A 26,665-nucleotide genomic window follows, 5' to 3' on the forward strand; every position below is an offset into this window, starting at 1 on the left:
TCCGGGAAGAGGAGTTCTCCAATAAGCTAGGGTTGAACCACTTTTAAGCTCCTTCATGCAGCGAGAGTTGGCTTTTGTCGTGTGTTCTGGCGGGGGGAGTTCGCTGGAGGTCTGTGGAGGTCGCGAGAACTCGTCACCAGACACTGGCCTGAGGACCTTCCGGTTCAGGACAGTCACGTATGCGGAACGGCACGGAAGAAGCGGTCGAGCCCCAAGTGTAGAAAACGGTATATACGCCTGTAGCTAGCTAGACAGACAGACCTGCCCTGACTTTGACGAAATGCCCGAAAATGTGGGAAGGAAGTGAGCTCGCCAAGGTGACCCCCCCCCCCTCCAGCAGTACGTGTCCAGGTCAGACGCTTGTGCCCGAACTCAAAGAGCAAAGAGCCATATGCAGCTACGTTTGCAGTTAACACCACCCAAGTGACTTCAATGCTGGCAGCAAATATTAAGATAGTTTCAAATATAGTCTCAAAGCAAGGCAGCTTCTCCCTCGTGGCTGTGCCCTGTCGATGATGTCATCCGCCCCGCGCCATGAGTGCGGTGGCGGCGGCTAACTGTTTGTTCGTGTCTAGTTGACCAACACCATCTTGTCTTTTTACACCCCGCGGAAACACACTCGTGGTTTCACCGGGACTCTGCATTTAATCACCTCTGTCATTTGTGAGTCTTTTAGCCGGTAATTTATAAGTAACGATGGTCAATGTTGCACATGGTCGTTTTCTCCCTTTTCCCGCCAAGGCCGAACTCCAGCGTGGAGACTTGGCTCGTGACTTGAAGCAGGTGTGGCAGACCTCTGCAAACATCTCCTCTTTTGATAAAGTCGAACTGAAAGGGCAATAGTGACCCTCAGCCTCCAGAACGCCACGGGGAAAAGGTGCGTTGAGTTCTAGCGACACCCCAGGTCATTGGAGGCCGCCGCGGCCCAGGCGTAGACTGACTGTGTACATGCACCGCAATGCAAGTCCGAGCGCGCCGTCCGCTTCGGAGGCGTGACACGGGACCGTTTCATGCTGCAGCGACGACGTGACGAGGCCTTTTCTCAGAAAACACATGCACAGATATTCGGCACTCCAGCCTGTTTTGTACTCCGGCATCCAAGGGCTAAAATCCACACTACACCGCATCACAACCTTAATACTGGCGTGCTCCCAACAGATCTGCAGTGAAGAGAGACACCATGGGGGTGGGGGGTGGGTGGAGGGGGGGGGTGGAGTTATCTAGTCTTAACTTTCTCCCTCGTACCCGTCCTCGGACGTCCTGTCTCCCACTCGCTTAGCGTCCCTCCACGTTCGGTTCTGTTATCCGGCACGCTCTCTGCCTTCCACGGTGTCTTCGGCGGCCCTGATCCTACCTGCGGATGTGGCTCGCGGTTATGAGCCGCACAAATCAAAAGTTTTTTTCTTTGCAAATATTTATAGCAATTAATCGGAGGTTGTTGATTACTCGCGCTCTGCGAAACCAATCTGGGCGGAACAGTGTGGGGGGTTGAACAGAAATGCTACGTGGCTGTCGTGGCGTTTGAATTCATGTCACCATTTTTCATCACCACACACTTGTCATATTGAAGGGGGGAGGGGGGGAGCAGTGTCCCTCAAACTGCTTACCTGCATTCGATTTTCCTATTTAAACACGGTTAGCGGGGGCGTCCGGGTGGCGTGGCGGGCTATCCCGTCGCCTACCAGCACGGGGATCGCTGGATCGAATCCCGTGTTGCCTCCGGCTTGGTCGGGCGTCCCTACAGACACAATTGGCCGTGTCTGCGGGTGGGAAGCCGGGTGTGGGTATGTGTCCTGGTCGCTGCACTAGCGCCTCCTCTGGTCGGTCGGGGTGCCTGTTCAGGGGGGAGGGGGAATAGGGCGATCTTCCCACGCGCTACGTCCCCCTGGTGAAACGCCTCCCTGTCAGGGGAAAAGAAGCGGCTGGCGACTCCACACGTGGTAGTCTGCAGCCCTCCGCGGATCGGCGGAGGGGGTGGAGCAGCGACCGGGACGGCTCGGAAGAGCGGGGTAATAATCGGCCGGGTACAATTGGGGAGAAAAGGGGGGGGGGGACACGGTTAGCTACAGACTTGAAGCTAGCTGCCCACGATGTGCTGCAGGTTTCAAGGAGAAAGTAGCACTGCCAACAAACCACCGTAGAGAAACCAGAGGGTGGAGAGCACTCGTATGACACCACCTGACACCACATGACACCACCTGACAAGCGTTCTAAGATGAAAAGTGACACATGAAAAGTCAAACTAGTTATTTTCTTCATATCCACCCATACTGTAGGTCTCCACCCATACTGTAGGTCTCCACCCATACTGTAGGTCTGTCCCCTTAACTGGGCAGATAGTGGTGCAGGTCAGAAGGCCTCCCATGGGAGCGCAGACAGACGCCCTCCACAGGAAGCCGTCTCGGGAAACGGTGAAATGTGCATGTTGGGATAATATATTTGGGATTCTGTGAGGGAATTTCCTTTTTTCGTTCGTTTGTATTTTCATTTGCTTACTTCACCAAAATCTCTACATTCATTATGAATTAACTGAATCTTTTTTTTTGCTCAAGTGTAATGGACCTAACTTCTGGAGCGTAAGCAGGATGTATATAGATGGAAATCATCCTCGACTGCTTGCCCCGGCTTTTAACCCCAAGGTCTACAAGGTACTAATGACGATCACCTTTTGTACTCCTCTGTTCGGTACATGGCCCCTCGATGTTTTGACATTTTACAGTGTGTGTACTGTGGTACGTATGTCCTCTTTGTGTTGAAGCGCCACGTTAATTGTGTTTTAATTGCCTCGGATGATATTTTTATACTAAAGCTAAAGTATATATATGTATGACTAGATTCAATAACTGTTGATTTGAAATGACGCCGTCAGACGAGTTCAGTGTAAATAGACTCAAGGGTAACAAGGTGATCTGAACATATGAATATCGGTAGATCTGAGACTGACTGAGGCACATTCCTTTTGTCGATTCCCGTTTTGGACAGAGACTGATCATTATTGCTTATGGGAAATATATATATATACATGTGTGCAAAAAATATATAAAGATTATATATGTATATACACACATATGTATATATGCACATATATACACACACATATATACATATATATGTACATATATACACACATATATACATATATATGTACATATATGTATACATATATATACACATATATGTATATATACATGTGTATACGTATATACACACATATATGTGCAATGGTATATATGTATATGTATATTTCTATGTATATGTGTATACATATACATGTATATACATGTGTACATATATACACACACCGTTAATCTCCAGAGGACTGTCTATACCTTAAGTGTGCATCTGATGAAGCTCTTTCAGTATGAAGTAGACAGAGATGCTGGCCTGCACCAGCACACCTCTATTCACCGCTGAAAGCAACACTTGACCTCCAGTACTTTTGCATATCAGACAAAAAAAACAAACAAAAAAGCTACTTTAACAAGAGGTGTTATTGTTAATAGACATGTTTTTTTGTGTTTCTATTAGCATCTCCCCTTTCGAGACACTATTAACAGCTCAGCGGTCCCCAATACACCGGTCGGTCCCCCGTCTCCAGCGCTGTGCTCTCAGGTCCCGTTTCCACCAGAAACGGGATTTTACACAGGTGAAAAACCCCCAGCTTCCAGTACCACACATGGCCCCCAGTGGCCTCCTCAGACTGTACAAGAAAACGCTATATATATATATATATATACACACACACACACACACACACATATATATATATATATGTGTGTGTGTGTGTATATATACACACACACACACACATATATATATATATGTGTGTGTGTGTGTGTGTGTGTGTGTGTGTGTGTGTGTGTGTGTGTGTGTGTGTGTGATTACCCAGCATGCTATCAGTCAGGAAGAGGCAGCAGCTCGAATGCAGTATATCTTGTGTTGTTTTTCCTTTTCTATATAACGGCTCGTGTTTTATATCTGGGTGTTTGGCTGACTTGTGTCCTCCGTTGCTGCTATGTTGTATTTACTAACTCACCAAACATGTTCATGCCATAAGTAGATTATTCACTTCCAAGCTGCCTGTCAATGTACTTTTAAAAGAACGTCCCCCCCCCCCCTCCCGCCGCCGCCGCCGCCACAGGATGCAATACACACAGCTGTTTTGTTTTGTTTTGAAACTTGCAGAATGCCTGGGCCTCTGTGATATGGATACCCGGGGATTATCCTCCAACAGTCGGTGCCTTAGCAAGTGCTCATGCCATAAAACACAAGAGATTCACAACACACACTCACACACACGTTTGTTTTTCTGTCCTTGTGAGGACCCCTCATTTACTACGTTCATTCCTTCGGCCCTACCCCCTAACCCTTAACGCTGCTGCGTTCACATCATTTACCCTGCATTCACTTGAATCCAGATTCACATAGCCAGCTTCTGTTGGGCAGCTGCTTTCTGATGTTGCGTAGCTCTGTTATGCTAGAAACATGGCTACCCGAGCAGTCGACGTGTTTTCAAGCTCTTCGGTGTGATGCCAGCATGCAACAGCTAACTCTTATTGTCCCGACTCTTCGTCTGCTCTCCTAACACACCAGCAATGTCTGAGGTTTTTTCGTTCTACGCCTCATTTTTGTCGCTCAGTTTGCTGTAATCCAAGCTGGTCCTGGGTTCGAGCCCCGGGGTTGTCCAACCTGGGGGGTTGTCCCGGGTCGCGGAGTTTGCATGTTCTCCCCGTGTCTGTGTGGGTTTCCTCCGGGTGCTCCGGTTTTGTCCCACAGCCTAAAGATGTGTAGGTCAGGTGAATCGGCCGTACTAAATTGTCCCTAGGTGTGAAGGTGTCTGCCCTGTGATGGACTGGCGGCCGGTCCAGGGTGTCTCCCCGCCTGCCGCCCAATGACTGCTGGGACAGGCTCCAGCATCCCGTGACTCTGATTGGGAGAAGCAGTTTGGATAATGGATGGATGGATAGTTGCTGTCATCTCTATCAACAGATTCTATTATATTATTTACTACTACTTCCGGCTGCTCCCGTTAGGGGGCGCCACAGCGGATCATCCGTTTCCACCTCTTCCTCTCCTCTGCATCTTCCTCTGTCACACCAGCCACCTGCATGTCCTCCCTCACATCCATAACCCTCCTCGCTTTGGTTGCATGTTGGTATCAGTCCATGTGGGGAGCGAAAGAGGTGGAGCACATTGGCCGAAATGTCGTCTGGACTCAAAAGACCCACAAAAAGTGTTGTTGTTTGTGCATCGTGTGGAGAAATGTTCAATTCGTGTCGACTACTTGTGAAACGGTCCGGTCGTAGACGTCACCTCTAAACTCCAACTACATTCTTGCGTCTCGAATAGGGCTGTGTATTGCGAGAGTCTGGCGATACGATACATATCACGATACAGGGGTTACCATTCAATATATGCCGATATATCACGATACTGTAAGGAAGGTGATGTATCACGATACTGTAAGGAAGGTGATATATGGTGATACTGTAAGAAAGGTGATATATGGTGATACTGTAAGAAAGGTGATATATCATGATACTGTAAGGAAGGTGATATATCATGATACTGTAAGAAAGGTGATATATCATGATACTGTAAGGAAGGTGATGTATCACGATACTGTAAGGAAGGTGATGTATCACGATACTGTAAGGAAGGTGATATATGGTGATACTGTAAGAAAGGTGATATATCATGATACTGTAAGGAAGGTGATATATCATGATACTGTAAGAAAGGTGATATATCATGATACTGTAAGGAAGGTGATGTATCACGATACTGTAAGGAAGGTGATGTATCACGATACTGTAAGGAAGGTGATATATGGTGATACTGTAAGAAAGGTGATATATCATGATACTGTAAGGAAGGTGATATATGGTGATACTGTAAGAAAGGTGATATATCATGATACTGTAAGGAAGGTGATATATCATGATACTGTAAGAAAGGCGATATATCATGATACTGTAAGAAAGGCGATTTATCACGATACTGTAAGAAAGGCGATATATCATGATACTGTAAGAAAGGCGATATATTGTGATACTGTAAGAAAGGCGATATATCATGATACTGTAAGAAAGGCGATTTATTGCGATTTCATAGGCCCGTGTACTTTGTGCTTATGTTGCTTCCTGTCTCGGTTGACGTTGTTGGGTTGGAGTGGAAGAGTCACATGGCTGAAGATAGATCACAACACTGCCATCTAGCGGTCGTGGGGTTACACACAACGCAACATGTTTGTCACACACCTTTACATGTAAACAATTAAAAATCGATACAGTGGTTTTGAGAATCGATGCAGTATCACACAAGATAATATCACAATACTCGCGTGTATCGATATTTCCTTACACCCCTAGTCTCAAATTGCTAGAGGAAGAGGAAGGAGTCTTCATAGGAAACCGACGCGAGCCAGTCGGCAGCTGCACGGGAAGTCCCGACATATTGGCTGTTGCTCCCAGAGTTAAATCAGTAAAGTGTAGTTGCTGTGACTGGGAGGACAGACACTGTAAAGACTGGAGAATCCAGAGACCGCAGTGATCTATTTGTTCTCCGCCGGGAGCGGAAGTTGAGTAGGAACCAACGCTGTGTGTCCATTTCTCGTAGGCCTCACGGACAAGCGCTTTAATGATCGGTTGAAGTTGTCCCGGACCGTTTGCCGCTGAGCATTTTTCAGCTTCTCGTTGTCGTCCTGTCGCTGATGTCCTCTTGTGTCCCTAGCTGCTGCTGCTGCTGCTGGAAATGCCTGACTTCCTGTGTGCACGCGCTCGCTTAGGGGTTGACGCTAGAGCCAACGGGGTGTAGGCATGGAAGTAGACGTGATTGGTTGTTGGCTAGGGTTGGGGTTTTAAACTCTTTTTGAATTTCTATTGTTAGCAAGCGTTAACGTTAGCTATCGTTACATTACGATCCGGCAACGTTAAGGTCAGTTGTAAGCTAGCTAGCTAAATGTTTCAGCGCGCATCGTTTGTTTCAAGTCAGCGCGCTTCGAGGTTCCACGCTGTCTATTGGCCGATGCAACAGCCAATCACGGCTACTTCCGTGCCTACACCCCGTTGGGTGTCGTCGTTTTGTCGTCGTAGTTTTGGGTCAATGGCAATAACTTTAGTTTGAAGCTCCACATTCTACGACCTCTCCGAGGCTATCAAGTCACCACGGGCAGCAGCAGCAGAGGAAACCTTTCGCCGAGTGTAATTTCTCAAGACCACGTCGCAGTGCTCCTTTGGTGTACATTTGGAGCATCTGGACGGCTGTAGTCAGCTTCTGCTGCGTTTTGGTCACTGCGAGCCTAACACTTGTTCAGAGACTTGGCCACGTTGCAAGGGAAATGAGAAGAACGATCAACCTAATTCGCTGTTGACAGGCGACACCTAAGAAAAGTAAAAGTGGCGAACTCTAGTTTGCCAATAGGCCGCTTAACGTCAACCGGTTGCTGAGCTCCTTAGGAAATGAACGAGCTTCTGAAGACTTGTCGGTCAAGTTGCTGGCTATGTGAACACAGGGTAACCTTAACCATCACAACTACATGCCTAACCTTAACCCTTAACCCTAAACCCTAACCTTAACCCTAAACCTTAAACCCTAACCTTAACCCTAAACCCTAACCTTGACCCTAAAGCTTAACCCTAAACCCTTTACCCTAAACCCTAACCTTGACCCTAAACCCTAACCTTAACCCTAAACCCGAGGCCGAACTCTACAGTAGACCCTAATGGAAGTGTGGACCGGCCAAACTGTCCTCACTCTGATGGATGAAACCCAAATCGGTCCTCACGTAGATAGCCGAACAAGAACACACACAGCTAGAAACTGTTGCCACAGACATTTAAGCACAACAGAGTCATGGACAGACAGGAAGTGATGTCATCGCAGATTTAGGGAGGTTATCCATAGGAAAGTACTAAAAAGATGAACCTCAACAGTGCTGTTATCCAAACTGTAGTTAAAATTATGTTTATTTTCTCTGTACAAAACGGCAAAAATCAAGGACACTTAAAAAAGACATTGTAAAAAAAGAAAAGACAAGAAAAACAAGGATTTGTGTAAATTTGTTTTTTCTGCGTACCCTTACAAATGATTGTGTTGAATTAAATGAGGGATTTTTGACATGTAGTTTCAGGGAAACTTAGTCTTCCTTTGTAAAATAAAACTGCTCAGGACGTAGTTTGGTACTGTTCTTCCCTTGTTTCCCTCTGTCAGTTTTGTTTTTTGTTTTGTTTTTTTGTTTTCTACAGTACTCTGCCTTATAGCTCAGATACACCAACTACAATACTAAGGAATACTATTTTATGTTCATCATTTCTAAGCTGAAAGTAAATTATAACTGGGGGCAGCAGTCATAGGAAGTAGACATTTCTTCCTTTTTTCTCTTTTTGTTCGTATTTCCTGGATTTTGAGGAGTTGTTAGCATGTTTTTTTTTCTTTCTGTTTGTTGGTTCTGTTTTTGTTTTTGTTTTTTTTTTCGTGGCTAGTGTCATGCAGAGAACATCTTTGGATGTTTGGTTCATGTGTACTGTGGCTCAGTAACAATACTGTAAATGTTTGAAGAATGTATATCTAGTCATTTCAACAATGAAACAAGTTGACAGTGAAGAATGGATTTCAGAATAAAAATGATTCTAAAATTCAAGACAGCTGGCTGTTTGGTGTGACTCAAACACATCACCGTATGCCCCCTCATGCATATTTTGTGCACGTGTGTGTGTCTGTGTGTGTGTGTGTAATCATAATGGAAGGCGTGACTTGGTAACGCCAACCATTTATTCACCCCTTTTTTCCCACTTCTATATGAATTTTATATGTTAATATATAATTTTAAAATAATTTTTGATATTTAGTATATAATTTTATATAATTTTGATTTAATAATTTCACGATTTTATATAATATAATATATGATGTGATTTTATATAATAAATTATTTTTAATAATTCGTTTAATACCATTTTATATATTTTAATTTAATAATCGTTCATAATTAGTGTAATATTTAACAATTTAATATATTAATTTCATAATTTTATATGAATTTTGTCCCTTTCAGATGTAGGCCTAACAATAAAGAGAGAAAATCAATTCAAAAAACACCTGATAAGACACAAACACAGCCGTGGCATGGCTACGGTTGGGATATGTGTCTGATCTAGGTTAACAAATTCAAGCGGCCCAAAATCTGACTGGAAAATATCACAATGTCGAGTTAATTCTCGGAAAAAAATCAGAGCTGTGTCTTAATGTAGGCAAAAAAGGCAGATTTGGCCCGCTTGTAATTAGCCTGCAATGTGAATGCAGCCCAAGAGATGCCCAGTAATGTAATAAATAAATAGCCAAGAAATAGCCTAGAGCAGCGGCGGCTAACCATGTGCCGTGGAGGGCCGTGTGTATGCAGGTTTTCATAGCAGTTCACTGGTACGTCTTCCTCTCTGGCTGAAGGTTGCTGATGAGTGAAATCACCTGGTGTGGAGTCCGGCTGGAATGAAAACCTGCATACACACGGCCCTCCACGGCACATTGTTAGCCACCCCCGGCCTAGGGGAAAAGCCGGCACCCCAAGAGGTGCACTTATGATTTCATTCATCTGACAACGGGCAAGTCAACTCCCGCCGCACTTACGCTACAATCCGTAACTTAAATAAAACAAATGCGACGTACTCCTATGTCATGAATGTGGTCTCTGCCAAAATGCAACGCTGTCGTCATGAAACAAAACAGCCAAACTCAAATTTTCACTCCGAACAAACAGCTTCTCTTAAAGTAGGCTTAATGGTGACCCGGAACTGGTCGGGAACTGGATATTAACGGACAGAGCTACGTTTCTATTCAGCCACCCGGCACTGTGTTTGCAGCTGATCTGACGCAATTCACACGTCGGGCTTAACAGCCAGGATTTCGCACCACCGACACTATTTAAACGGGTTCATTCGCTGCTGTTGTCAGGCCGGGCCGAGCAGCGCGCCTGCAGTGGCGGCGCTTGGCAAGATTTAAATGAGGAAGCCGGTCAGCTAGTTATAGAAATCATATGATGGTGGTCATACGGAGGCTAAATCTGCGTGTAGCCGGTTCGAGTCCCCGTGTTGCCTCCACCTTGGTCGGGCGTCCCTACAGACACAACTGGCCGTGTCTGCGGGTGGGAAGCCGGATGTGGGTATGTGTCCTGGTCGCTGCACTAGCGCCTCCTCTGGTCAGTTGGGGCACCTGTTGGGGGGAGGGAACTGGGGGGAATAGCGTGATCCTCCCCCGCGCTACGTCCGCCTGGTGAAACTCCTCACTGTCAGGTGAAAAGAAGTCTGCAGCCCTCCCCGGCTCGGCAGAGGGGGTGGAGCAGCGACCGGGACGGCTCGGAAGAGTGGGGTAGTTGGCCAAGTAGAATTGGGGGGAAAAGGGGGAGTAAAGGAAAATGTGAGTGAAGCTGCTGTTGGCGGTTATTGCTGTGTTTTTCTCAGTAGCCATGAGCACGGATGCTGCAGGATGCTGCTGTGATGATGCCGTGCAGTGTAATCTGTCTTCTGCAGAACAGGACTTTGCACGGCAGCATCATCATCGGTATACTTGAACAAATGTGTTAGCTTAAAACAGCACCAGCCTCCAGATGTTTTTTTTTTCTTTCTTCTTCACTCTGGCCTTTGCGCTTTTTGGGGACCTTTATTCATCTCAGGCGAGCTTCATTTTCCATTTGAACCTATTAACTTGTAGTTTTCACTCGTTATTTCTTGATTTGACCGTTTCCCGCTTGACCTCTGACATGACATGGGGTGGGGGGAGGACAAGGGTACCCCTCCCTGCGCCTGCCTTACAGTATAGGTAGCCTATTGGCACCTGGGGCTATGTAGCCCCCAGTCAGATGGGCTGTTCCAACATCAAGTGGGCCACAGCCAGCAGGTCGAACCCCCCCCCGCCCCCCCCCCCCACACACACACCATTTTTCTCCCATTGCTGGCCCTGCAGCCCACTAGTGGGCCAGCCCTCTGGATTGCCAGTCCGAGGAGCCTGGTGGGGCCACACAATGGCGGTCCCACATAGTCCTTTTGAAGCGTCACCCTGGTGGCTCCGGGACAGGGACCACAGGGCCACAACAAGGCCGCAATCCAGGAGGGGTTACCAGAAAAGAAAAAAACCCCTTTTGTTTCGGCAATTAACACTGGTCCGGCAGCTTTGCGGGGGTTCTGTCTCGTTAACAGGCCGCTCAAGAGACAGAACCCCCCTGCAAAGCTGCTGGACCAGACTCCGTCTCTGGCTCCGCCCGCCCTGAAGAGCTGCGCCGATCAGCCGTCTCCGGCGTTCGCCGCCAGCGCCGTCTGAAACCGGTTTTGCTCAACACTTGTTCGCTCGATAACAAGCGCCTCCTTCTGAATGAATGTATAACTGACAGCAACCCAGATTTGTTCTGCCTCGCTGAGTCCTGGCGTCGACCCCTGGACTGTTTCTCGGTAAACCAGAGCACACCCACAGGATTCACACACACGGCTAAACCTGGCCTCGAGGGCAGGGAGGCGGTGTTGCTGCTGTTTACAGCAACGACATTAAAGCAACCACCATTTCCATTGCTGCCACTCGGTCTTTCCAGCACCTAGCCTTCAAACTGCCTGGCCCCACTCCCTTGGTCCCTGTGGTTATCTACTGCCCCCCCCACCCCCACCCCCAACCAAACCAACCCAAACCAAACCAAACCCCTCCATTCTCACGACTTCCCTGGTTTTATGACCCAGCTATGTGCCATCTCATCTTACGTTCTCCTCCTGGGTGGGTTATGTTGTGTGTTTTATGTTTTCGGTGTGTTGCTGTTATGTTTATTTTAACTTGTGTAAGTAAATTGTCTTTGGGTGCTCTGGAAAGCGCTCTATAGATAAAATCTATTATTATTATTATTATTGTTGTTGTTGTTATTATGAGTTACCTCCGGAGTCATTGTAAAGGTTTTGACAGGACTGCTCACAACTGTGGACCACATGTGACCACACCAACCCAGGACCAGTACATCCGGCTTCTGCACCTGTGGGACGGTCATAGACCAGACCAGACCAGAACAGTCAGCTGGCACAACCAAAGAATTTCTGATCAAACTGTCAGAGACTGCCTCGGGGAGGTTCTTCTGCGTCCTTACCAGGGTCCACACAGAGTGCTGCGTGGCACCTTAACCGTACCGAACGGGCAAACCTTCCCCGGCGGCGGCCCCTGGTACACCGGAGAAGGGTCCTCTTCAGCCACGAATGCCGGTTTCAGCTGTATCGGGGGGGATGGAAGGCGGTGTGTAACGTGCTGAGGGTGAGTGGTTTACTGATGCCACTGTCGCTGAAAGAGTGGCTCATGAGGGCGGTGGGGTTTTGGTATGGGCAGTCATATCATAGGGACAAAGAACACATGTGCAATTTGTGAACGGCAGTTTGAATGTACAGAGATACCGGGATGAGATCCCGAGGCCTGCTGTCGTGCCATTCATCTGCCACCATCAACTCACGCTTCAGCATGTCAGCCACATGTTGCAGGGATCTGCACTGAATATCCGGCAACTGACGATGTCACAGTTCTTGCATGGCCTACATGCTCACCAGATATGTCGCCCGTTGACCATGCTTGGGATGTTCCAGGCTGGCACATACAACAGCGTCAGTATCAAACTCCTCACTGTCAGGTGAAAAGAAGCGGCTGGCGACACCGCATGTATGGGAGGAGGCATGTGGTGTCGCCAGCCCTCCCCGGATCGGCAGAGGGGGTGGAGCAGCCGCCGGGACGGCTCAGAGAGCGGGGTGATTGGCCAGGTACAACTGGGGAGAAGAAGAGGGGGGGGGGAAATTAGCCAAGGAAGAGCAAGAGTAAAGTGATATGGGCTTTTATTTTACAGTTTTTCTGAATTTCTTAAATGCAATCCTATTATGTACATGCTCTAAGCCGTGTCTCAAAGCCAGTTTGTCCATAAAACTGTATAATTCCTGATTGCTTTCACACAAAAAGCAAACTTATCATGACCCTGTAAATAAAAGTGTCTTATAATTGACACTTAAATCAACGAAGAAGGTCTCGCCAATCAAAAATTGGTGTTGTTTTCAGTTGATTTCTGTTCCTCTCACTTGCAAACTACTGTAAGTTATAACAAATACATTGACGCTATGACGTGGATGAAACGTCTTGGCCTAAAGGAGAGGAGAGACTGGATGGCCAGTGAGATGCTAATTCAAATGTTCAGTAACTTCACAGTATTTTCTTTTCCATTTCAGTAGTTTTGAAAACTGTAATACATATTTTTGTAGAATTTTGTACGTAGAGCAATCTTTACTGACAGCAGTACCAGATAGGGTAGTCTACTGACTCATTTGGTGATCATGGGGTCTAACGATGGTCTATGAAATAAAGGAAGACGGGGTCCGGGCTGACCATGTCATAGCAACACTGACACTTGGTATATTGCCTCCTTTTGTGTATGCAACGATAAAGACATATTTCCATTTGGTAATATTGTTGTCCGGATTCATTTTGGAACATGAGTTTAACGTTTTTAGTGTTTCAGGGGCTTTTGGTTAGGTGGGGCACAGTGCTGAGCTAGACACTTTAACCGATAGTTTGGAGAATGGAGAAAATGTTTCAGGAGTTGCTTTGAAACAGTTGAGAAAACCTATAATATACAGGCTGTGGCAACACATTTCCTTGGTCAGGGAATTATCTATCTATCTATCTATCTATCTATCTATCTATCTATCTATCTATCTATCTATCTATCTATCTATCTATCTATCTATCTATCTATCTATCTATCTAATTGTCTTATCTATCTATCTATCTATCTATCTATCTATCTATCTATCTATCTATCTATCTATCTATCTATCTATCTATCTATCTATCTATCTATCTATCTATCTATCTATCTATCTATCTATCTTAGTAATCAAATAAACCTCAAGTCAGTGCGTTTACATGCAGCTAAGTGGTTGCAGCTCGAGTAGGCCGTGTAACTGGACTACTGTCGTTGTCCCAGTACACAAGCACCGGGGGGAGAATCCATTTATTGACGGATGTATGTCCCACCCCGGTACGCTAGGTGGCGATATGCTCCCTTTCAGCTGGTTGCTGCCGGACCGTAGGAACTCTGGCTCATGCGCAGAACGCCTAGGCCGGTTCGAAGCGTGTACATGCCGGAGTAAATCCATCCCCAAGCGCGTCATCTCGGCGTGTCAGTCTGACTTAGAGAGACTCGGTTTAGTGCGACTTCAGCCGGACCAAACGCGTTTGTAAAGCGCAGTTTAAGTCGGCCTAACGCAACAAATCCCCTCGTTCTGACGTCACGTAAAGGCGGCGCCTGCGTGGGGGGTCAACAACGTCACGACGCTCTCTTTTACCCCGCCTCCTTTTCCACTCACGTGGTACAATATGGCGGCGGCCGCGGTGTGGGTTTCGCTCAGGAGAGGACGTCTTCGTCTCCCTTGGAGCGCCAAACTCCGTTATTCGTCCGCGGCGAGTGACGGACTGCTGTTGTCGCTGCACCAGCGGGGGATCCTGAAAGAGTCCTTCCCCGACGGCGCAGCGCAGGACCGCCTCCCCCGGCTGCTGCAGTCCGGCTCTCAGACGGTGTACTGCGGCTTCGACCCGACGGCGGACAGCCTCCATGTGGGCAACCTGCTGGCCCTCATCGGCCTCTTGCACTTCCGCAGCGCCGGACACAATGTGGTGGCCTTGCTCGGGGAGGCCACGGCCCAGATCGGGGACCCGAGCGGGAAGACGGGCGACAGAGAGCGGCTCTCCCCCGTGGCGGCGAGGGAGAACAGCCGGCGCGTCCGGGAGAGCATCCAGCGGATTTTCACCAACCACGAAATGAACTTCCAGGACCCGTCCAGAAGCATGGGCACCTTCACAGTGCTGAACAACTGGAGCTGGTACAGTCACTCAGTCATTTGCTAGATTATTCAGTTACTTCTTTTATACCTGGTGGTGACATGGTTTTTGATATTTCTTGCCACAGATCGTCTGTTTTTGAGGGGTACTTTTCTTATTTACATAGTGTTGGTACACTTGATAAATGCATATAAATAGATATAAATATAACATTTGAATACTAACATATAAAAGAATCAGTAATATTTTTATTAAAATAAGTATATATGTAACCGCGTGTGCTTGTCAAGGTCAAATGTTGCCACAAATTTAGGATAGATTGAGTGCAGTTCATGCTGCATGTTTATTTAATGTTCATGAATGTCCTGTGATGGCCTGGCGCCCTCTCCAGGGTGTCTCACCGCCTACCGCCCAACTAGTCAGTCAATCAATCAAGTTGCATTTTATATAGCCCAATGACTGCTGGGATAGGCTCCAGCATCCCCGTGACCCTGAGAGCAGGATAAGGGGTTTGGATAATGGATGGAAAATAAAATATAATCAAATAATTTATTCATAATAAAACAAATAAATAAGATGCATTAAGGCGGCATGGTGGCGCAATGGTTAGCGAGGTCGCCTCACAGCGAGAAGGTCCTGAGTTCGAGCCCTGGGGTAGTCCAGCCTTGGGGGTCGTCCTCTGTGTGGAGTTTGCATGTTCTCCCTGAGTCTGCGTGGGTTTCCTCCGGATGCTCCGGTTTCCCCACACAGTCCAAAGACATGTAGGTCAGGTGAATCGGCTGTACTAAATTGTCCCTAGGTGTGAATGTGTGTGGGCCCTGTGATGGACTGGTGGCCTGTCCAGGGTGTCTCCCCACCTGCCACCCAATGACTGCTGGGATAGGCTCAGGCATCTCCGCGACCCTGAGAGCAGGATAAGCGGTTTGGATAATGGATGGAAGGAAGTTAGAACAAACGACACAACTGATCACCAGCACATTAAGCGCTAATAAAGAAACGTGGAAGGGGGTCACCTGATTTGACAGCATGATGGAAAAGGTGTTTTGATAAAAGTTGGTGTTGAGGTGTATTTTCTCCCTTTCAATGGGAGACCATTCCAGAGTTTAGGTCCATATACACCGAACGATACTCCACCATCAGTCTTGGTTTGTACTTTTGGAATAGTTTGGAAAGAGTGTCAGGAGATCTGAGAGCTCTGTCAGGAACATATTAATACAGTATATTGATTATGGAGTCAGGGGAAAGTCCATAAAAGATAAATAATAACAAAAGAATCTTAAAATCCCTAGGTACAAGAACCAGAATGTAGTGACGTTTCTCTCAGAAGCCGGCAGGCAATTCCGCATGGGCACTATGCTGAGTCGGCACAGCGTGCAGTTGAGGCTGAAGAGTGCGGACGGTATGAGCCTGACAGAGTTCATGTACCAGGTCTTCCAAGCTTACGACTTCTACCACCTCAATCAGATTTATGGCTGCAAGATTCAGCTCGGAGGCACCGATCAACTGGGCAACTTGATGTCCGGTCACGACTTCATTCACAAGTAAGTATTCACCATGACGTTCCTTACAAGACAACTCAAAACGTCTGACATCCCATTTTTCTCAACACAAACATGAATGCTCTCCGTTGTCTCATTCCATCTGTAGCAGTTTTCAGCAAGCTAAAACTATCTCGCGAAGCATAAATCATACTATATTAAAGTGGCCATATCATGCTCATTCCAGTTCTACATTTTTATTCTGAGGCTCCACTAGAGTAGTTTTGCATGATTCAGTTTCAAAAACTCCTTATTTATCTTACACTGGCCCTTTTGTAGCCCCTCGGTTCATGTTGAAGCATGCTCAATAATTCTGGTAAGGACATCCCAGAGAGTTGAATCAGTTCATATGGACACAACGTTTAGTGGGAGAAACATTTCATCACTCATCTAAGTGACTTTGTCAGTCTCAACTGACTGCAGGGGTCCCCACCCTTATAAACAATACAGTGGCATAATGACTGAAACCACTAACTAGAGTTACAGTGGCCATGTGTACTATTCAGGATTGGGGAATAGTTGCAATCGCAACATTATAAGATGGTGACAGATGTGCTCTTAGTGCCCCCACTGCAATGACTTGTACATTGGGGAAACCAAACAGATGCTGGCCAAGAGGATGGCACAACACAGAAGAGCTACCAAGGCCAGGACTCTGCAGTATACACCCATCTACAGGCCAGTGCCCACTCTTTCAAGGATGAGCATGTGCACATCTTTGATAGGGAGGAACGCTGGTTTGAATGGGGAGTCAGAGGCCATCTATGTGAAGGGGAAAGACCATCCCTGAACCATGGGAGGGCTAAGAGTACATCTGTCACCATCTTATAATGCTGTGATTGTAACTATTCCCCAATCCTCTGTAAATAATACACATGGCCGTTGAAACTCTAGTTCAGGGGTGGGCAATCTTGTCCAGAAAGGGCCGGTGTGGATGCAGGTTTTTGTTCCAACCAAGCAGTTACACATCTGTGTCTCTTAATCAAGTTCCTCAGCAAAGACTCTACAGGTTGATTAGTGGGATCAGGTGTGTAACTGCTTGGCTGGAACAAAAACCTGCACCCAGACTGGCCCTTTCTGGATAAGATTGCCCACCCTTGCTGTAATTAATGGTCACGGCAATTTGCATATGAAACCGATCGGTTTCGGTCCCCCCTTTGCTGCCATAACAGCCTCCACTCTTCTTGGAAGGCTTTCCAATAGATTTTAGAACATGGCTGCGGGGATTTGCTCCCATTCGGCCACAGTTGGTGAGGTTGGAGACTGATGTTGGGGAGAAGCCTGGCTCGCAGTTGGTGTTCCATTCTATCCCAAAGGTGTTCGATAGGGTTGAGGTCAGGGCTCCGTGCAGGCCAGTCAAGTTCTTCCACGCCATTTGTTTATGGTGGAGATTACGCTATTCCCCTGAGTCCCACCCCCGAACAGGCGCCCCAACCGACCAGAGGAGGCGCTAGTGCAGCGACCCGGACACATACCCACATCCAGCTTCCCACCCGCAGACACAGCCAATTGTGTCTGTAGGGACGCCCGACCAAGCCGGGGGATTCAAACCAAAATCTCCGTGTTGCTAGGCAACGCAATAGATCCCTACGATACCCGGATGCCCCATTGTGCTTGAATAATAATTCCAAATTCGACAACCATTCCGTTCCTTTTGCTCACAAGTCAGATCTAGTTTTTTTTTGTTGCTAGTTTAGATTTGTCTTGAACAGGGCATTATAATATAAACAGTCCGGTGAGATTATTCTTTTCACAGGACTGAATTGATTGAGACGGAACCTTCTCACTCAAACAAATGCATGAACTGAAACAATAATCTGGAATAAACCATGTGGGTGTCCTCCGGGGGCTCCGGTTTCCTCTCACTGTCCAAAGATGTGTAGGTCAGGTGAATCGGCCGTACTAAATAGTCCCTGTGATGGGCTGGCGGCCTGTCCAGGGTGTCTCCCCGCCTGCCGCCCAATGACTGCTGGGATAGGCTCCAGCATTCCCACGACCCTGAGAGCAGGATAAGCGGTTTGGATAATGGATGGATTATGTACCAAAAATTCTTTTTTAAAAATTACCTTCTAATAATCATCTGAAGATTCCTGTGCTTCCTCTTCCTGGAGAAGGCATCAAATTCACTTATATGGCTTTGTAGATGTGGGCAGCATCAAGACAAATGTCCAGAAGTGATTTGAACGTTCCCTCCCCCACCTTATAAAAATATAAACTCACACTTCCGCACTTTTAATATCAACTGATGCGGTTTTATCCTCGACAACTCTCGTATCCAAACTCCGTGGATACAAAACAATAGTTGGAGTTCATTCGTGTGGAGAAGGGGGGCGTTTTTGGATGTTCTGGCCTGTGTGACACACTGCTTTACCAGCTGGGTCCCGGTCAGTCGTTAGATTTATGTCCCACTGTGAACACGGCGGAACGTTAGAACGTCAGTCAAACTGACCGCCCGCCCCTTGTTAAGTCCCACCCCAATACTCTCAGAAATGCGTCGCATCACAGAAGCTCGCGACACCCTAAATGCTGTTTCACACTGTCTTTAAATGGTATGTTTTGGAGCGTCCAGGTAGTGTAGCGGTGTATTCTGCTGCCTACCAACATGGGGATTGCCGGTTTGAATCCCCGTGTTACCTCCGGCTTGGTTGGGCATCCCTACAGACACAACTGGGTGTGTCTGCGGGTGGGAATCCGGATGTGGGTATGTGTCCTGGTTGCTGCACTAGCGCCCCCTCAGTCGGGGCGTCTGTTTGGGAGGGGAGGGGGAACTGGGGGGAATAGCGTGATCCTCCCACGCACTACGTCCCCCTGGTGAAACTCCTCACTGTCAGGTGAAAAGAAGTGGCTGGCGACTCCACTAATGTCGGAGGAGGCATGTGGTAGTCTGCAGCCCTCCCCGGATCGGCAGAGGGGGTGGAGCAGAGATCGGGACGGCTCGGAAGAGTGGGGTAATTGGCCAAATACAAATGGGGAGAAAAAGGGGGATTAAAAAAAAAAGGTATGCTTTAACATTGAATTAAGATAAGGGTTGGGGTCGGGGTTGGGGTGAGAGTAAAGGTTAAAGAAGATTCATTCATTCATTATCCAAACCGCTTATCCTGCTCTCAGGGTCGCGGGGATGCTGGAGCATATCCCAGCAGTCATTGAGAGGCAGGCGGGGAGACACCCTGGACAGGCCACCAGGCCATCACCGGGCTGTAGACGTAACACCTTAGAAAGATAAAAGTGAGAAATGGTTAAGGTGGCGTCATCAAGGCTGAAATAGGGAGTCCCGTGTGTATACCATGACGGTAATCTTTGCTTTCTCCGTCTCCAGAGTATGCGGCGAGGACGTGTTTGGGCTGACCATACCTTTGGTGACCAGCACGATGGGAGACAAACTGGGCAAGACGGCGGGCAATGCCGTGTGGCTCAACAGAGACAAGACCTCTCCATTTGAACTGTACCAGTTTTTCCTACGGCAGCCTGATTCCAATGTGGAATGGTGGGTAATGGTAATAATAATAAATTAAACTTATATAGCGCTTTTCTAATACTCAAAGTCGCTTGGTACTGCTTACTTACACCAGCCCTTCAATCAGTACGAGGCTAGGTATTCATTCTCTCCATTACGAGGTACTTGTGATTGTGACAGTTGTACTTAAGCTGGAGCATGCAACTACAGAGCAACTACAGAGGTATAAAGTTGATCAGCCACAGCATGAAGATATGGGAAAGAGTAATAGAAGCTAGGTTAAGAGGAGGAGAGGTGATGATCAGTGAGCAGCAGTATGGTTTCATGCCATGAAAGAGCACCACAGATGTGATGTTTGCTTTGAGAATGTTGATTGAGAAGTATAGAGAAGGCCAGGAGGAGGTACATTGTGTCTTTGTGGATTTAGAGAAAGCTTATGACAGGGTGCCGAGAGAGGAGGTGTGGTATTGTATGAGGAAGTCAGGAGTAGCAGAGAAGTATGTAGGAGTGGTGCAGGATATGTATGAGGGAAGTGTGACAGTGGTGAGGTGTGTGGTTGGAGTGACAGATGGGTTCATGTTGGAGGTGGGATTACATCAAGGATCAGCTTTGAGCCCTTTCTTGTTTGCAGTGGTGATGGACAGGTTGACGGATGAGATCAGGCAGGAGTCTCCGTGGATTATGATGTTTGCAGATGGCATTGTGATCTGTAGTGAGAGTAGGGTGCAGGTTGAGGAGAGCCTGGAGAGGTGGAGGTATGCACTGGAGAGGAGAAAAATGAAAGTCAGTAGGAGCAAGACAGAATACATATGTGTGAATGAGAGGGAGGGCAGCAGAATGGTGAGGATGCAAGGAGTAGAGGTGATTAAGGCGTATGAGTTTAAATACTTGGGGTCAACTGTCCAGAGTAACGGGGAGTGCAGAAGAGAGTTGAAGAAGAGTGCAGGCAGGGTGGAGTGGGTGGAGAAGAGTGTCAGCAGTGATTTGTGACAGAAGGGTACCAGCAAGCATTAAAGGGAAGGTTTACAAGATGGTAGTGAGACCAGCTATGTTATATGGTTTGGAGACAGTGGTACTGATGAAAAGACAGGAGGAGGAGCTGGAGGTGGCAGAGATGAAGATGATAAGATTTTCATTTGGAGTGACGAAGAAGGACAGGATTAGGAACAAGTATATTAGAGGGACCGTTCAGGTTGGACGGTTTGGAGACAAAGCAAGAGAGACAAGATGAAGATGGTTTGGACATGTGTGGAGGAGAGAGGCTGGGTATATTGGGAGAAGGATGCTGAATATGGAGCTGCCAGGGAAGAGGAAGGCCAAAGAGGAGGTTTACGGATGTGGTGAGGGAGGACATGCAGGTGGCTGGTGTGACAGAGGAAGAAGCAGAGGACAGGAAGAGATGGAAACGGGTGATCCACTGGGGTGACCCCTAACGGGAGCAGCCGAAGGTAGTAGTAGTAGTAGTAGTAGTAGTGGTGGTGGTGGTGGTAGAAGTAGGTAGTTAAACTGGAGCATAAACTCCATGTAGAAAAAAATAACAGTGATCTGATTTAGGTGTAACTAGCGATGCAGGATGAGTCCAAGTGTCATAAATATCTTCTGTTCTCAGAAGATTCTCATAATGTTCTCATGAAGATGCTGTTCTCAGAAGTCACAGTCATAGCTTTGTCTCTGCTACTTTGTAGTACACTTATGTATTAATTGCGAACTGATGCAGAGTGGATGCAGCGCTCACTTGAATGGGAAATTTCTCCATTACTTGACCGGTTAACCACGTCGAGCCTTGTGTATCATTATTATCAGCAGGTGGAGTCCTTGCAGGGCGAGATGACAATTGCAAGGCAATGCTTGATTGCATAGATTGCATTGATTAGCAATGCTAATGTGAGATTAGCATTGCTAATCAGTGAAGCTAATCAGTGAAGGCAATGCTAGCATTGCCAAGCAATCGTTGAAGGCAATGCTAATGTGAGATTAGCATTGCTAATCAATGAAGGCAATGCTAGCATTGCTAATCAATCAATGAGATTAGCATGGCCTTCATTTCAGCTGCGGGAACTACAGAATATCTGGTCAATGCTAATAAAGTTTCCTTGTTTAACTACATGAAACTGGATGAGTCGGCTGTCAAAATGTCACCCGGATGGACAAACAAAAGGGAAAAAAAACAGTATTTTCTATTTTTGGAGAAGCGTCGGCATGTCGACGTGCACACTGGTGAGTCCTGAATGTGGTCATGGCTGGGAAAGCCTGTGTGCTAGCAGTGCCGGTGGGATTCATTTTAATTCACAGAACTCGGTGAACGTGTTTACACAATGGCAGCTGTGCAGTGGGTGAGATGTGTGTTTGTCGTCACAGGTACCTGAAGCTGTTCACCTTCTTGCCCCTGGCGGAGGTGGAGAAGGTGATGGAGCAGCAAAGGAAGGATCCGGGCCAGCGGATCGCCCACAAACGCCTGGCGGCTGAGGTCACCAAGCTGGTCCATGGCAAGGAGGGCCTCGAGAGCGCTAAGAGGTGAGAGCTGGAGTCGGGTACAGTGGTTGTGTCATCTTCCCTTCAACAACAAACGTGCGTGTTTTATTTTACATTTTTTCCAAACTCTTTTTATTCAGTTTTGTCCTTCTGGAGGTTATCATTCGAAAGGGGGATTAAGACGCGGAGTACACCTACAAATCTCAAATTCTGATATGAACACCAAACATATATCTTTTTTTGGGGGGACCCCCCCCCCTATTTTCTCCCCAATTGTATCTGACCAATTACCCCACTCTTCCGAGCCGTCCCGGTCTCTGCTCCACCCCCTCTGCCGACCCGGGGAGGGCTGCAGACTACCACATGTCTCCTCCCATACATGTGGAGTCCCAGCCGCTTCTTTTCACCTGACAGTGAGGAGTTTCGCCAGGGGGACGTAGGGCATGGCAGGATCACATTATTCCCCCCGGTCCCCCCCGCCCCGAACAGGTGCCCTGACTGACCATGACCAGAGGAGGCGCTAGTGCAGTGACCAGGACATATACCCACATCCAGCTTCCCAACCACAGACACGGCCAATAGCGTCTGTAGGGACGCCTGACCAGGCCGGGGGTAACATGGGAATTCGAACCAGCGATTGCCGTGTTGGTAGGCAACGGAATAGACCGCTACGCCGCCCGGACACCCCATAATGCTATTTTTAAACAATTTAAACTTCAGAGAGACGTGGTCGAACTTGAATAGCGAAATTGAAAAAGTGAAAGTATTACCTGAAAAACAAACGGACGACACATATTGCTAATCTAACAAACATAGCAAGGCCTATAAAACGGGACGTGTAAAAAAGAACTGAAAATAAACATTGAAACAGTCCCGAACAACGACCGGAACTAAAAACTACTAGAAGGACCCACGGTTTTTAAACTCTATATTCTGTCAAGATAAATGCCCAGTTGAGATATTAATGCATTACACGTGTTAGTATGTCTGTTAAGAAACTAACTGACACACAAATTATCATTTTAACAGCTTTAATAACTATTTTTCAAACAATTTAAAATGGCCGCTGTCCAACGCCTGTAAATCCTGCAGCGCCTCGGTGGGAGTCGTGGTGCGTCTGTAACCAGACATGTTGGACATCATCACACATCAAGTTGAGACTATTTCTCTGCACTGGAGGGCGCTAGTGTGTTTCTAGGACAGAGCGACGAACTTCACGAAGGACATGACGCCACCGACGCACGTCATAACTACTGACATGACGCACACGAGCCGGGCCGTCCTGGTGGTTTTAGGTAGATCTTATCATAACTTTTTTTTTGTGCAATTGATCTAAAACTCATATATATATATACAATTTTAGAGGCATTCAGGGAGCGGCAGGTCTGTGTCTTTTTTTCCCCCACAAAGTTGTTAAACTTAAAATCCAAAACCGTCAAAATGAAGGCCTTCTGGTGCCATGTCTTCCCCAGGTAAACAGTGCACAGGTACATGGCCATCCATGTGATCCCAAAGAAAATGAGACCCCTCATCAGACCAGGCGACCTTCCTCCACTGCTCCAAGGTCCAGTGCCGATGCTTGCCTGCCCATTGTAGGTGCTTTTGACGGTGGACAGGCTTCATCGTGCGTACTCTGACCAGTCTGCATATCCGCAGCCCCATATACAGCAGGGTGCGAGGCATTAGCTCTTCTGTCGGTTCGGACCCGACTGGATAGCCTTCGTTGCCCTCACACGGCGATCATTTTGGGCACCCAGCATCCTGTCGCCCGTTTGTGGTGTGTCCCTCCTCGGACCGCTGTCAGTAGGTACTCACCACTGCTGACCGGGAGCGCCCCACAAGCCTGGCCTGACCCAGTCTTCTGGTCATAACAATTTGGCCCTTGTCAAAGTCGCTCCGGTCTTCACTCCTGCCCATTTCTCCTGCGTCCAACACGTTGACTACGAGAACTGATCGTTCGCTTACCATCTAATCTACCCCAGACCTTGACATGTGCCCTTGTTTGGAGAAGATCATTTTTCTGTTCAACTGTGGGTGGTCATAATGTTTTGGCTCATCAGTATATATGCTTTCAAATTGTTTTTTAACTTCACAACATTTTGAGGTTTTTTGCTAATGAAAGCTTGTTTATAAAATGCATTATTCATTACCATCGTCATCATCATTCTCAGTAATGCTTTTAACGGCATTTGACTAAAAGGACATCTGGACTGAAGCGGCCAGCTAAACGGTTGGAAAACCAAACGTCATGTGTAGTCCAGACCGAGCTGAAGTAACTGTGGATGCCGATGTGTGGTCGTGTGTAGGTGCACCAACGCCTTGTACCACAACAGCGCGCACGCCTTGGAGCAGATGAGTGACGAGGAGCTCCAGGAGCTCTTCAGAGAGGCTCCTTTCCACGAGATGCTGCTAGACCCGGGGACCACTGTGCTGGACGCCTGCCGCAAGGCCAGCGCCATCCCTGAGGGTCCTAAAGGGTAGGCTCCCTCCGTCCCCTACACCCCCCCCCCCACTCCCATCTTTATTTCCCCAACTCTGACCCTTTCAGCTTTGACATACAGAGTGAGATATTTTCTCACATCCATCTCTTCCTGACGTGCACGCTTCACCTCTTCAGTTTGTTCACCTGCTTTTTACCACTTGGGGCGGGGGGGGGGGGGGCTGCTTTCCTTTATGTCTAGCGAACAGTGTATTTATTTAGAAAGTAATTGTTATTTAGAATGCACTCGTATCTAGGAATAATCAAAATCAATGCAACGTGAGGAACAAGAAGAAATTGATTTTTTTTTCTTTCTGGGCAAAGCCAACAGTATGCTGGCTAGAGCTCTCATAAAAAGGTGACACTAGGAGCAGGCGATGTCTCAGCAAATACTCCAACTTGGCACACACTTCACAACCCGGCAGGGTTTCTAGTACAGTCAGGGGGAGTCGTTGAAATGCATTTAACCTATTGAAACTTGGCCTCTGTGCGTCTCCGTGTCCGCGCAGGTATCGCATGGTGTCGGAGGGAGCCGTGTGGATCAACCACCAACGCCAAAACCAGCCGGAGCAAGTGTTGATCCCCAAGGTCCACATCCTGTCAAACGGACTGACCCTGCTCAAGGTGGGCAAGAGGAACTTCTACATCATCAAGTGGCTCGCGCTCTGAGGCCGCCCGTCCTCGGCAGGGGAAGCGGCGCCCTGCAGACGGATTAGAGGTGAAGAGGAAAGGGCGGCACCGTCCTGTCGGGTGCGTCACGGGCAGAAGGGACCAGACTGTGCAGACATTTTGGGGACACAGCAGGCGGTTTGGAGAGGCTCCGCCCGCGGGGCTGTCCTGTATATATGTGTGTGTATTCGCTAATGTGCCCGTGTCTCGTTGGTCTTAACCCCATTAAAAACGTTGGATGGACGGCTCGTGACCAGCTTGCAGCTTCAGGTGTGCACTTTCTCCCCTCCCAACGGTTGTGGCAACAAATGTGCAGTTTCCAAATCAAACACCAGGGGTCAGTCATACCCCAGTTATGCAGAGAGCCGCCGCAGGCCGCAGCCCCGGAGCAGAGCACTGCGGCCTCGTAGACGAACGAAAACTTGAAATTACCTTGAAAAATCGCATTTATCTGAGCCGATGCTGAGGGGGGGGGGCGGCTGTGTTGCAGGAGAGAGAAATGTCCTTTCAACCGGGTGCTCAGAACTGAGCAGAACCTGTCGGAACCGGCCCGCTGTCTCTCCCCCTGCAAAGAGGGGTGTAAACAGCACTGCAGAGAAATCAGCCGAGGTCTCGCCCGGAGACCTTGTTCAATGTTGAAAACTGATTTTGTGTATTTGAGAGGATTTATTTGTGCCATCGACGACGGACCCCCCCCCCCAACATGAGCACGCTGGCCCCGATGGCGCGGAGGAGCCAGATCACACTTGGTGTACAGCAGCAAGTGTGTTTAAGCATTTGTGGGTCTTTTCGTGCTGCTGCAAACGTAATGTTGTAATGGGGGGGGGGGGCTTTTCTGCAGCTTTCCGTAAAATCCACCGGTTGTGTTTTATCGTTTTCATGGTGGTGACTTCGGCTGAATCCTCCGCGAGATAGGGGGGGCCACGCGCTCGCCCACCGTTCACAGGTTTATTTTATTTTTCTTCCTCTACTGTTTTTTAAATGTGCTTCTAATGGGTTTGACGTAGCCGGGGTTGTGCGGCCTACTGGAGGAGAAGAAGAAGAAGACTGGCGTTGCAGGTTTGCTGCTTCCCCTGCACATCCGGTGTGTCTGATGACGCGTCGACGCCTTGTCTTTCGGCAGGTATTACGTCACCTACGTGTAATGCAAATGAAACGACTGTTAATAAATGCACGTGTTGAGTTCAGCTGCACAAATCGTGGTGAAAAAAACAAAAC

The 26,665-nt window shown here is 47.8% G+C and overlaps 1 protein-coding gene across 1 annotated transcript; it reads left to right on the forward strand.

Moving 5' to 3' along the window:
• The first annotated feature begins 14,372 nt into the window (after positions 1–14,372).
• On the forward strand, positions 14,373–26,643 carry yars2 (tyrosyl-tRNA synthetase 2, mitochondrial). The gene is made up of 6 exons (XM_056282052.1): positions 14,373–14,876; positions 16,125–16,376; positions 19,690–19,857; positions 22,186–22,341; positions 24,606–24,776; positions 25,288–26,643. The coding sequence occupies exons 1-6, from the start codon at positions 14,374–14,376 to the stop codon at positions 25,445–25,447; spliced, it is 1,410 nt and encodes a 469-aa protein (XP_056138027.1). The 5' UTR covers position 14,373; the 3' UTR covers positions 25,448–26,643.
• Positions 26,644–26,665: the final 22 nt, after the last annotated feature.

The sequence above is a fragment of the Lampris incognitus genome, chromosome 6 (assembly GCF_029633865.1).
Source record: "Lampris incognitus isolate fLamInc1 chromosome 6, fLamInc1.hap2, whole genome shotgun sequence".
NCBI classification, from domain to species: Eukaryota; Metazoa; Chordata; class Actinopteri; order Lampriformes; family Lampridae; genus Lampris; species Lampris incognitus.